The 13,200-nt window shown below is 36.3% G+C and overlaps 2 protein-coding genes and 1 non-coding gene across 3 annotated transcripts; 2 read left to right on the plus strand and 1 right to left on the minus strand.

The window, feature by feature from the left end:
* Nucleotides 1–653: 653 nt before the first annotated feature.
* LOC7471507 (asparagine synthetase [glutamine-hydrolyzing] 2) lies at nt 654–6,817 on the plus strand. Its single transcript, XM_002306274.4, has 15 exons — nt 654–861; nt 945–1,083; nt 1,309–1,404; nt 1,779–1,920; nt 2,184–2,279; nt 2,800–2,894; nt 3,616–3,777; nt 4,212–4,292; nt 4,374–4,595; nt 4,732–4,866; nt 5,320–5,400; nt 5,511–5,597; nt 5,834–5,941; nt 6,094–6,394; nt 6,558–6,817. The coding sequence occupies exons 1-14, from the start codon at nt 782–784 to the stop codon at nt 6,322–6,324; spliced, it is 1,755 nt and encodes a 584-aa protein (XP_002306310.3). The 5' UTR covers nt 654–781; the 3' UTR covers nt 6,325–6,394; nt 6,558–6,817.
* Nucleotides 6,818–8,527: 1,710 nt separating this feature from the next.
* Nucleotides 8,528–12,865, minus strand: LOC7477088 (uncharacterized). Its single transcript, XM_024602403.2, has 8 exons — nt 12,445–12,865; nt 10,987–11,510; nt 10,786–10,858; nt 10,253–10,330; nt 10,117–10,180; nt 9,265–9,352; nt 9,092–9,176; nt 8,528–8,928 (listed from the first exon to the last, which is right to left on the minus strand). Exons 1-8 carry the CDS (start codon nt 12,571–12,573, stop codon nt 8,845–8,847), a joined length of 1,125 nt encoding a protein of 374 aa, XP_024458171.1. The 5' UTR covers nt 12,574–12,865; the 3' UTR covers nt 8,528–8,844.
* Nucleotides 12,866–12,961: 96 nt separating this feature from the next.
* TRNAR-ACG (transfer RNA arginine (anticodon ACG)) lies at nt 12,962–13,034 on the plus strand. The gene has a single exon. It is a non-coding gene; the product is annotated as a tRNA-Arg (tRNA).
* Nucleotides 13,035–13,200: the final 166 nt, after the last annotated feature.

The following is a 13,200-nucleotide window of genomic DNA, read 5'->3' on the forward strand; positions in this document are numbered from 1 at the left end:
TGTCCCACGAGGTTAATGAATGGCGAGGCTTCCTGGACTCCAAATCCATGGAAAATAATTAATGTAATTAACCTCCTATTTTTTAATTCCTACATTTATCTTTTTTTTTCAAAAACAAGGTGCAAAAAAACAGCTTTTCCTTAGAAATGTCAAACAAGCAGTATAGCCTTTTTATGACCAAAAGTCTATTGAATATTATTTCGAAAAAGATTCATTTTTCATATTTTTTATTTTTTTAAAAAAGACATAAAATTAAACAGCACATATCATTGAATATTGATGATATTTTATACAAGTTACACCTATGAACCATGAGAAACTCTTGCACCATTTTTGTTTTTTCATTGCAAAATTGCAAAAGCATTTTTGAATTTTTTTAAATTTTAAATTAATTTTTCATGTTTTAGAATTACTTTTTTACATTGATGTTAAAAATAAATTTAAAAAAATAAAAAAATATATTTTTAAATAAATACTATAAAAAATAAATCTAAACAGGCTCTCTAATCATTTGAGCAAAAGATTAAAACTTTAAGTATTTTGTCTAAAACTCTACACACTCCGCAGTAAAAATAGGAAAGGAAAAAAAGGGGCTAGGGGAATCTTTTGAAATATATGTTAAAAAAGAGAGAATCAAAGGCCGCAGTTCAAGGGGCTCCTATAAAGCCATCCTATACAGCAAGCAGCCTCCTAGTGCTTCCGCTCTTCTTTTCGCCCCTGCACAGTCAGAGACTTCCAGACCAGACCAAGCAGATAGCAGCCGCCAATCCAATCCTCCATCATGTGCGGCATCCTCGCTGTTTTAGGTTGCGCCGACAATTCTCAAGCGAAACGTTCCCGTGTCATTGAATTATCTCGCCGGTAAATCAAATCAAATCAAATCAAATCTCTCATTCAAAAATGAAAACAAAAAAGATTGAAATCCTCTTTTTTCTTTTTTCCAGGTTGAAGCATAGAGGACCAGATTGGAGTGGATTACATTGCCATGGAGATTGTTACCTAGCTCACCAACGTTTGGCTATTGTAGACCCTGCTTCTGGAGACCAGCCTCTTTACAATCAAGACAAGACTGTTGTTGTCACCGTATGTTGCCTCTTTTCCTCTCTATCTCTCTCTCTTTATTTTTTTCATGCCCATTTCATCTGTGGTTTTCTTGTCAAATTTCGTTTCCATTCGTGCATTTAATAACTGGGTCGATAGTTTTTTTTTTACATTTTATTTTATTTTCTTGACTGAATAATTTCTTGATTCAAATGAAGGCTATTTGAAAATGGAATCCTTGATGGTTTTTTTTTATGTTCGGTTCAGGTTAATGGAGAGATATATAACCACAAGGAATTGCGGGCGCAGTTGAAGTCTCATACTTTCCGAACTGGTAGTGACTGTGAAGTCATTGCTCATCTTGTAAGTGATCTAGATTTTATAGACATATTACCATTTGCCTGTATTTTTATCATGTATATGATGATGAAGCTCTAAGGCTATACAAATGACATAAACACAAGTCACGAATAAGCTACATTATATGCTCATCGGAAAAGTCAGTCACATTGTTTGCTTCTTGAGTTGAATGTATTTTTTCTCGTCATGGTTCGGATCTTGCATGCTATCCCTAGTATACAACTTGAGTAAATTTACCAGGATGCGAGATGTGCTTTCCTTTTCCTGAGCTGTAGCATGTAAATTGGAGTTTACTAGCTTTAACCTTTAAATAACTCATTTTTTGTATTTCTTTTTTCTAGTTGTTTGACATAATTTTGCTGTTTGTTTCTTTCCAGTACGAAGAACATGGAGAAAATTTTGTGGACATGTTGGACGGCATGTTCTCATTTGTCCTTCTTGATACTCGTGACAAAAGTTTTATTGCAGCTCGGGATGCTATTGGTATTACCCCACTTTATATCGGCTGGGGTCTTGATGGTACGTCAGATTGAATTGGTGTATTTGCTTCATATCTGCTATATAGTACTAAAAGACACTTGGAAGATGTTCTTTCTTAATATTCTATGGTAATGATTGCTCCATATCAGCTTCACTTCATCACCCCTTTCTGGGTGAATTTGAATATCATCCACCCAAGTTTTCCAAAGTTGATGTTTTGAGGTTGCATTTTCATGTTGTATTTTTTCCCTTTATAAAACAAATGCCAGCTTCTGTATTAACCAAGAACCAATTCTTTTCAGGATCTGTATGGTTTGCTTCAGAAATGAAAGCATTGAGTGATGATTGTGAACGATTCATGTCTTTCTTGCCGGGGCATATATATTCAAGCAAACAAGGTTTCCATTTGTTTATGTTGTGAATGATGGATGTGTGCTTTCATTTAAATTAAAGATTGATTGCAAATGATCACCCGTAGCATGGTCTTCACTTATCAACCTTATATCTGTTTTATTCTTCCTGTGATTTCATTTGCCAGTGCTAGAATTTTTTTGGTTCATATTGTATAAACTTTGCACAGATTTTATTAATAATAGATTTAGTTACCCTAACACATTGGAGGATAGAGGTTCAGTGAAAAGATTATTAGTCCTATGACATGGGGAGCAATCCCTCTCTTTTCTATACAAATCCCTGCTTTACTTACCAGCCACTTCCAGAAAGGGGGAAAGAAAAAAGCTTGAGAGGAAGTTTGTATGTATGTGCAATATTGGGCCATTTTGGATTTGCAATGGTTTGTAGGGTTAAAGGAGTAATTTCTTCCTAATTGTGTCTTTTGTCAGTTTCTTGTATCCTTGTGCAGATTGTTCAAATTCATGCTTTTAAGGTCACTATGTTGTTTACCTCACATGCCTGCAGGAGCGCTTAGAAGGTGGTACAACCCACCATGGTTTTCAGAACAAATACCCTCATCCCCATATGATCCCCTAGCTTTGCGGAAGGCCTTTGAGAAGGTATGTTCTGGACTCTCCCTATATGCTTGTTTAGTCTATGTTATATCTTTGTTGTATCAAGCTTTACTGAATAGTAATGATTGTCTGTGAAAACATCTCCTTTTCTATCTGTTTGTCTTTCTGTTTTAATATTTTCCTAAGTTGTGAGTTATTCTTGTATAAAATCTCTAACCTTTCATCATACAGTATACAGTTGTTTTGCTGTTATTTGTAGAATGAGCGGTTGGTAATTTTTTTTTGTCTTCCTTTTTTGATCTGCTTCATTGATGCCAAAGCAGAACAGTGATTTTTTTATGTATACACTTTGCATTGTTATCTCTATATAACCCAAACATGATTATACTTGAGGAACTTTATATTTATTCTAAACAGGTGTCTAGTGAGAAACTTTAGGCATAAGCAAGCTGTCAATTTAACTGCTGCAAGTACTTTTCACGCTATAGGCAGGCACTATCTGTGCGACCTTGCACCACAGCAACAGTTCAGTTCATGTTATTTCCTATCATTGAACTAGTGGGCTATTATGATCTAGGCTCTTTAGATTGTCACTATAGGTTTTATTATCTTTCTTCTTTTTCTTTTTCCAAGACTCGTTTTTGAAGAGACTGAACATTGTTAAGATCTGGAAGTTTAGGGGTGTAGTTTTGGATTCTCTTTATTTCCCTTTTAATCCTATGGTTCTAACTACGTACACTTTATTTTTCTGACCATCTTCATGTAGGCTGTAGTCAAGAGACTTATGACAGACGTACCTTTTGGTGTGCTTCTGTCTGGAGGACTGGACTCATCACTTGTTGCTGCTGTGGCCTCTCGCCATTTGGCCGACTCAGAAGCTGCTCAACAGTGGGGATCACAATTGCATACTTTCTGTATTGGTTTGAAGGTGCCTTGCTGCTAAATAAACATGTTTCGCTCTTTTTAATATTTGGACTGTTTGGCCTCTGAAGGTTCTATAATGATTTTGACTAACATATTGCATTAGTTGAGGACGAAAGAATGTAAAGTATTCAAAAAATCCATTTCCAACATGGTTTTTTAATGCATGTCATGCTTCTAAAGGGATTAGTGGTAAGACTTATCTGTGGTTTTAAACTGTAATTGTGATGACCTTTCCACGCTACCTTGTTGTCATTCCCTTGGCATGTGATGATTAACTATTCAGTATCCACATAATAAAGGCATTGATGTTGACATTATTATCTGGCCTCTCTGCAAGATGCTTGCGAGGTAATGTCAAAAGAAATTGAATTGGTCACTGGTGCGTACAATAGTGCTTTCCTCATTCATGCACATGCTTCTACTTTTTTTGCTATTTAGGGTTCCCCTGATTTGAAAGCTGCAAGGGAGGTAGCAGATTATCTCCGAACTCGCCACCATGAATTTTACTTCACTGTACAGGTAAGCACTGCTTTTAATTGTAAAACAAAGAGAGAATCTATGCCGTGCATTTCCAGTACTTAAGTGTTGTTGCTAAATCAGGAAGGGATTGATGCTCTTGAGGAAGTCATTTATCATATTGAAACATATGATGTGACCACTGTTAGAGCCAGCACTCCAATGTTTCTTATGTCACGGAAAATAAAATCTTTAGGAGTGAAAATGGTTATTTCCGGGGAAGGTTCAGATGAAATCTTTGGAGGTTACCTGTATTTCCACAAGGCACCTAACAAGGAGGAGTTTCACCAAGAGACATGTCGAAAGGTATTATTTTTTGCTTTTTGATGAGGAATGGAACTAGGAATCAATAAACTATGCTGCACGCCAATGTTGTTTTGATTGAACATATCTCACTGCATGCAGTATTTTTCGCAGTTCTGATTGTTTTAATTTTTTTCAGATTAAAGCTCTTCATCTTTATGACTGCTTGAGGGCCAACAAATCGACTTCAGCATGGGGTGTTGAGGCTCGCGTTCCCTTTTTGGATAAAGAATTCATCAACATTGCAATGAGCATAGACCCTGAGTGGAAAATGGTAAAGGCTTTTCCCCTGCTTTACGCTCCCTGTTTCATTATTTGATACAAGTATATGTGGCCCCTCACAGAGAAAAATAACTGAAGCAAACATATTCCAGCACTGCATGAGGAAATTGCTGAACAAAAGATGATAACTGATCTCTTTCATGTTTAACACTTCATATGCAGATCTGCTGTATTTGCTTCTTTCTCCTGCTATTGTTCTGTATTTGACTGTTCAATGAGCCATAGATTGTGTAGTTTCAAATATGAGGCATGCTTCCCTGCATTTGGTTATTTTCAATGTTGTCACCTGCTACATAACATAGAATTGCAGTAGTTGTTTAGGGCCTTTAGGCACATTTTAATGCTATGTAGGTCTTGTCTGGTGATTTATGTTGGGATAAGATTGCTGATGAAAATTACTAATTATATAAGATTAGAATCTAATTATTTGCTTTCATCCTTGCAGATCAGGCCTGATCTTGGAAGGATTGAGAAGTGGGTCTTACGTAATGCTTTTGATGATGAGAAGAATCCATATCTGCCGAAGGTTTTTCTTCTTCTTTTTTTTTTTATAAAAAAATTCTAGTTAGCTTTTGCTTCTCAGTCCCTCATCATGATATTTATTTTTTGAAATGTTTCTTTTTCCACTTGGTTTAGCACATATTGTACAGGCAGAAGGAACAGTTCAGTGATGGAGTTGGGTACAGTTGGATTGATGGTTTGAAGGATCATGCAAACAAACAAGTATGTATACTTTGAATTGTTAGGGGCTTTTGTTTTGGATTCTACATGTCAGCCAGTTTTGTTGAAGACAACCCCGGAAATGGATGCTTTTCTTATAATTTATGATTTCAGTGATTTCTTTGTTTTATTTTCTAAGAGAAATCTAGTTATAGATTCAAACTTTTGCTGTTGTGAATTCTTCATTTAATGCCTTAGCAGGATATGAACAACTTCTAGCCTCTGTTATAACTGGGCAGGTCACAGATGCAATGTTGATGAATGCAAGCTTCATTTACCCAGAAAATACTCCTACAACCAAAGAGGCATATTACTACAGAACCATCTTTGAGAAATTCTTTCCTAAGGTGCAATGTTATTCTTTTCTAGTATCTGAGCTTTTATTCTCCAAGGTTTCTCTGCAATATAAAGGAGCAGGATTCATTAACTTGGCTGCTGCCTATAAGAACCCTTTGTTTAACTGTTGCACTATTGTTAACTAATTTCCATTTTTGAACAGAATTCTGCAAGGTCAACAGTTCCTGGAGGTCCAAGTGTGGCATGCAGTACTGCAAAAGCAGTGGAATGGGATGCTGCTTGGTCAAAAAATCTTGACCCTTCTGGTCGTGCTGCCCTTGGTGTCCATGAAGCTGCGTACGAGGAAACAGTAGACACCAAGGCTGCCAGTCAGAATAATGGGTCCCCCCAGAAACCACAAGGCACGCTGGAGAAAACTGCAACAGTTGCTTGATTGAACACAATGCAGCGGTTTTGTTTGGCACGTATTTGTGGGGGAAGCTGCTGGTGACCATGGGAGGAAGGTACTTGGTTTCTTGAACGGGATGATATTATGCCAAACAAGTCTTTTTCTTTTTTCATTATATTCTTTCCTTTGGTAAAGCCCTACACAATCAAGTGGTGCACTAATTCATGCTGCATTCCTCCATGATATTACATGACATGCATCTTCTGATTTTGTCACAGATTCTGCATCGAAAGCTTGTGCGGAAGATCGTGGAATTTACATCATCAGATGTTGAATAGCTAGCTGTCTGTTCATACTTGAATCAATGGTTGTTTTCGTTCGCTTTAGTTAGGGTACGTAGTCCTTCTCGTGATCTGTGCCCCTCTCTTGTGTTTTCCTAGGTTTGTTGTGCTAGTGAGTATTGTGCATTCGAAGAAGGATGACAAATTTATTTAATATTTGGCACCTTTATTAGTCCATATCCTATGACCTTAAATGAGTTTCCTGTTGCCTTTTCAGTATCTTATACGAGCATCATTCACCCATCTTTCATGTTCCCAACTGCAATACGGATGGGTATTCTCAGCATTTTTGTTTAGGCGATAAAAAGAAATTTCTAATTAGAGGCATTATTTTTTTTTCCAAAAAAAATCAAGAAATACTCGAGTAAGAATAGTAATATTATCAATGAACCTGTTGCTTAAATACTGGAACGTGCTTCAAGTGAGTGATGGCATTGCCTGTATATATGGTTTTAATGAAGTGATGGCAGGTGAATTTGATAAAATTTGAAGAGGGTACACTAGGCATTGATCTTGAATTGGAATCAAATAATGTTGGTGTTGTACTAATGCGTGATGACTTGATGATATAAGACGGAAGTTCTGTAAAGGCAACAAGAAAAAAAAATGCTCATATACTAGCGAGTGAGTGAGGTGTGTTTGGGTCTTGTTATAATAAATGCCTTTGCTAAATCCATTTATTCATGCCATATTTAATGTGACTATCATATTTTAATTTTTTATTAATATTTATGCAAATTAAATTTATTTTTTATTAATATTATCTAAATAAAACTATTCTCAACTCTGTTAATAAAAAAAAATAAGATTTATGAATTATAAATATATCATGAATTCTTTAAGCTTTGGATTCACAATCTTTTTATTCTTGATATTTTAATATATATAATTTCAAAGTCTATCTTTATAAAATATTATTTTTTTTCTCCCTACAAAGATAGTTACTTGAATATATGAGAGTTCTTACTTCTATTAAATGTTAGGGGTGAGTAAAAAAATCAAAAAACCGATTAATCTGAGAAAATCAGAAAAAAATAACTGAAAAAACCGAACCGTGAAAAAATCTAATTAAACCAATTATAATTTTTTAAAAACCAACCGGTTTGGTATCGGTTTTATAAGCCTGAAACTAAAAAAAACTGAGTCAAACTGAAAAAACCCGGTTTTTATTAAAAAATAATCGAACTGAAACCGATCGGTTTGTACCCTTAAGCCATCAATCAAAGGAACAGATTCAGCATTCCATTAGCCACTCGGTAAGGATCAGTAGCAACAAGAAATTTCCCTTAGAATTTAGAAAGGCGTGCTTTAGCTGGTCAAATGCAACAAAATGCAATGCCCCAAAATGTTACTTCAAATTTCTCTTTTTAACGCCAAGGGAGTCCGTGTTTTTTCATGTTTAATTTGCCAAGCACAATGAGAAACTTTTTTCCGCTGCTTGATGCGTGAGAGGCTCCTCCGTGTTACTTGCGCATGAATGAGCCAAAACTTCCACCTTAGCAGGTTGCATGCAGGCAAAACTTGATTTTTCATTTCTACCCAGGAAAGTTTTGCTATGATGTTTGTTAATAAGAGTTCGTAGTAGAATCGAAAAATATTTTAAAAAATAAAGCTATCTAGTTGAAGGGTCAGGTCATCATCTTTGCAGCCTTTTTTGCTAGGGCACATTGTACTGAGAGTGCTAAGAGTCATCGTGCTATGTAATCACAAATATACCCTGATATATATATAGAGTATATTTTGTTTCAGTATTCGAAGCTACTAGTCATCTGGAGCACAGCCTCAGTTATCTTCAGGCATGGTTCAACCTCCAGGTTTCAAGTCAATTTCATTCGGTTGTTGAGACAGGAAAATAAAGAGTACAGGCAACAAAAGGAGGTCATATACCTCATGAACTCGTTAAGCAATTAAACATAAAGCTCTTGGCAATATCATTAAGTATGAATGTGAACAGCAGCATGTGCATTCTTCTTGTCATATGATCAACCGGCATTACTGTCAAATCCAGCTTCCATCCAAAATTGGCTAGTAATATCATACAAAAACACTCCTCGTCTAAAGGTTGAACATCTATGTACAAAGGTTGATAGTAAATGCCATCTTCACATGTACCCACTTCCATATGCTATATACAACAGATTGGCATTCAGCATCATCCAGTAGTATCAACGGAATCACTTGATCCATGTCATAGTGAATTGAGCCCTGTCCTGTTCTTTAACTTTCAAAACCGACAAATCCCAGGAGCCTCGGTTCTGCTTAAAGCAAGTATTTCCTCATACTTTGAACCATGTACAAAGCCCCATAGCTGCAAGGAAAGGAAAAGACAGTGACTTCTGTCGGTTATCCTGTAACCAACTTAAAAGGCATTTGACCCTGTGGAGTTGGTGAACCACAGTAGATTGTGTGCTGTGTGTGTGAGTGCGTGTGTGTGAGAGAGAGAAGGAGAAAGGGAAAGGCTCCATGCATACCTCAACTTCCTTGACTTCAAAGTCTTCAGAGTGTGCAAGGCAAGGGTTCCCATACGTTTCTGAGACCGAACTTGATCCATTTAATCTTTGCATGGAACCAACAAAAAAAATTAGATCCTGTATATATTGCAGAATAAATACATAAATAACAGAGAAGCAAAGGTAGGGCTTACAGATCACTGTCCAAGTAGAGTGCAAAGTGGCCACCTCCACCAATTGCAAGAAAGTCGGTAGAGCACAAAGTGAAATAACGATTAGCACCTGCTTTAACATAGCTGTTAGTGCACGGATTGGTTTTAGTGAAAAAATAGGTTTGAATAGATGTTAAACTGAAGCCCAGTAGGGTTTCAAGAAAACACCTTTCTGGAATGGCCATGCATCAAGCAATTTGACATGATCTTGCGATTGAAATTTCATATTTCAGGCATAAGTTCCAGAACATTATATCTCCAAGCATTTCAAAGCTTCCAGAGAAAAATACCGAGAACAACATTTTGGAACAAAAGGGGTTTTAGCATGTCAAAGGCCTTGCATAGAAGGACCAGCACATTTTATGTTGCAATTAATGAGTTCACTGTTCTCATGGCCACACAGAATCGCAGATATACCAAGTTAATAGCAATAAGTATGTAGCATTTGCTTGCAGCTGTGCGCTGCGATTACTTCATCTAAAAGTCAATGAACGTGAAATGCACTATACATAATGCAGTTTTTATCCTCAGTTACAAATTCTGTAACACAAACTTTGTTTAGGAAAGCAAAACGCACCTGACAGAATAAGAAATCATAACAATTATGTCTAAGCTGCTACCAATTTTCTTGTAATTCCAGGGGAACAACATCATTTTGATTAACATTTTTTTAACCCATTCCCACAGGACATATTTGAACATGGACGTCCAAACAACATCCATAAGCAAAGGAATAATGCTTTGACACATGAACAAAACAAGCCATATGCTTCCAACAGTAAAAACGTTAATTAGAATCAAGAGTTGTTGCCTAAAAAGCTGAGAAAGAGATACCTGTGGGACGGAATATGACAGGATGGCCAGGTGTATTTGTAAAAACAAATGTACTATTTGATCCCTGTTCAAACTTGAAGGTCAGCACAACACAAAAGAAATTACTATCTATATGAATTAATAAGTTTGTATCTACCTGATATTTCTTGTTGGTTGGCCTCAGGGGAGCTTCAACCAGGCCACCAAATACTGCCCCTTTGCGATCTCCAACAGCCTGGGAGAAAATTAGCATGGTGAGATACTTGGAGCAACTCCAGATCGAAAGCCCACATGCATGGCAGGTAACTTTTGTGCAAAACTCATAGTGACTGGGATGGATCTAGCCATTCAACTTCCGAATAAACACCAGCCATAAGGTAAAACAGATTCACCACATCTTCTTGGTTACTATGCTCACGGGAGAAGTATCTAGAGAGAAAATTCCTTTGTAATCATTGAAATTTTTTCTGTTATTTTATAATGAGAATTATGTGCAATGTAACAGTAGAATACATTACACCCATATAATGTATGAGAGTTCAATTTTGACAATGATTCAAATATATGTGTGTTATTGTTTGAGTGTCTGTGTGTGGGAATCACAGTTTTCCACTTGCAAAATAGCCTCCAGGAGACAAATCTAATACATACAAAATGAATTGCCCCTAGCCCAAAATAAATGGGCATTACCAGCAGACAAGGTCCAGGCCAAAGCATGCTCCTTCTATACAAGGTTGAAAGCGATATCCCATGCCTCCATGTACTGCAAGAACTCCAGGGAAAGAGAAAGCCAATGAAGGACTACTGTTTTATTACTTGGCTATCAATAGCATTACTATATATAATTGAAAATCCAAAACTTAATTTTTTTAAAAATCCGTACTCTTATACCTGTACAGCAATAACCATTTTCTCCCTTGGACAAGTGCTGGAAGAGAAACATAAAGGGTGCTCCTTGCTTTCTCTGAAAGAAGCAATGAAGGTTCAGAAATGTTTGAAATATCTCCCAAAGCAACAGGCTCTTTCATGTTCTGTTTCAGCATACTTCTTATCTCAACTGCATCACCATCATTATCATCAGCAATTTTCAAGTCTGAATTTTCCTTGTGTTCTTGACTTTGATATCTGTCTATTCTAGTAGCTTGGTAAATAGCTCCAAGAGAATGCTTGGCCCTTGAAAGCAATCCCTTTTTTGTGCCACTCTCTTTTGCTACATTCCCAGATAACTGGTCATCCATTTGATCTGAATTATCATTTTGCTTATCCAATTTTGCATTATTTCCAGACTCTGAGGACGTTAACAAAGAGAATAGGAATGCGGTGAATGATGAAGTATCAGGCTCTTCAGCTAAATGCCCTGTGTCCTCTTCAGTAATGGACTCTAGCTGACTCGTTTTTGACTCACTGGCATCTTCCTACCAAAACAGAAAGCAAATAATTACAACTTCGCAAACCGTTTTAGAGTCTAAACATAACATTGCTATGTTATCAAATACCTATTCGGATATGACTTAAAGCATGTCAGCTATCACTGTTAAGATTTCTAACATCAGTCACCCTTTTAATATTCAGTGAAGTTCCTTTTATGCTCTGTTAGCTAAAACAAGCAAGAAGAAACAGAATTTGATTCTCCTAAATCCCATGAGAAAGCACAGTAGAGAAGCACAATGAGCTTCCACGGTCAAAATTGTAGCTAGAAAAGTCCAATCACAGTAACAACCAAATATCCATCCAACCTCTTTAGGCAAATGATTACAACATAGAGTTGGAACTTATCATCGTTAAATTAAGCTGCTGAACGCAGTAAAGAAAAAACATCTACTTTGGTAAGATTATCAACTATTCACTGTTAAGTTTATCAACTATCCATCGTTGAACTCAATTCAGTCTTGGTTAAAAAAAAACTTACTTTTACTTTCCAAGGGAGTTCCTTTTCTCTTCTGTTAACTAAAAAACCAAGAAGAAAACAAACAGATAATTTCATAAACCCTTTAAGTTAAACCCCGATAGTAAAATGCATTGAGCTTTCCTTGATCAAAATCCTAGTAAAAAGTATTTCAGTTACAGTAATTCTTGAAAATTATTAACCAAACCTCAATTTAATGGCAAAAATAACTCACAAAAGAAACAAAAAGACAGATTTATAAGATCAAATGCCAAAGTCCCAATAACAAAAACAAACTAAATCTTCCAACCTATCATAAAATTAGAAGTGGGTATTGAACCAATTATATATATACGATCAAGTTGCCTTCTATATATATAAGACAACTTGATCATAAGTCTCAAACTTTAAAACCAAAACATGAAAAAAGAAAAAATAAGAGAGAAGAACAGAGATGGGCTTACAGGAAGTGGATGAGGACGAGGAGTCGAATGCTTGGAGGGTTTATCAGAGATAGGGTTAAGGATGACAGTGGTGAGATCAGACACAAAGTGGACTGATTTGCTCCTTAACGACTTTTGCTGTTTTCCCATGCTTTTTTTTAACAACAAAATGGGTAGAATGGATTTCCACCACACAAAAATAAAAGAGACTGAATGCTTGACAAATAATGCTAAAGGAGATTCTGTTTACATATTATTCCTTTTATATTCTCATGACAATGGCATCCCCAACTTTTCTTTCCTTTGTGGGTTCAGCAACAGATGCACGTAGAAAAGGCCTTGTTTTTTCTCTATCTATACATAGAAGCAGGTAGGAGGGATATCTTGCCAAGGAAGGAGGTGGAAGGGAGAAGAGAAGTCTTGTCTTGCTAAAAAAATGGTGATGATAACTGATGACGTAACACCTGCTGCTCGTGGGACTTCGCTTTTGAAGACATTGTATATTTATAAAGGGTATTACGTTCGACACCAACAAAAGGACTCCATGGCCCAATGGATAAGGCGCTGGTCTACGGAACCAGAGATTCTGGGTTCGATCCCCAGTGGAGTCGTCTTCTCATTTTCAGCTGTAATTTTATTTTCCATTTCCTCAAAATTATTTTAAAGAATGCTCTCTGGTTAGAACCCTCTTATGTCTAACTGCTCATGGACATCTATTACCTAATGAGCAAAGATTAGAGATAACTTTTTTTTTTTTATTTACCGTGAATATCTAAA

The sequence above is a fragment of the Populus trichocarpa genome, chromosome 5 (assembly GCF_000002775.5).
Source record: "Populus trichocarpa isolate Nisqually-1 chromosome 5, P.trichocarpa_v4.1, whole genome shotgun sequence".
Lineage (NCBI taxonomy): Eukaryota > Viridiplantae > Streptophyta > Magnoliopsida > Malpighiales > Salicaceae > Populus > Populus trichocarpa.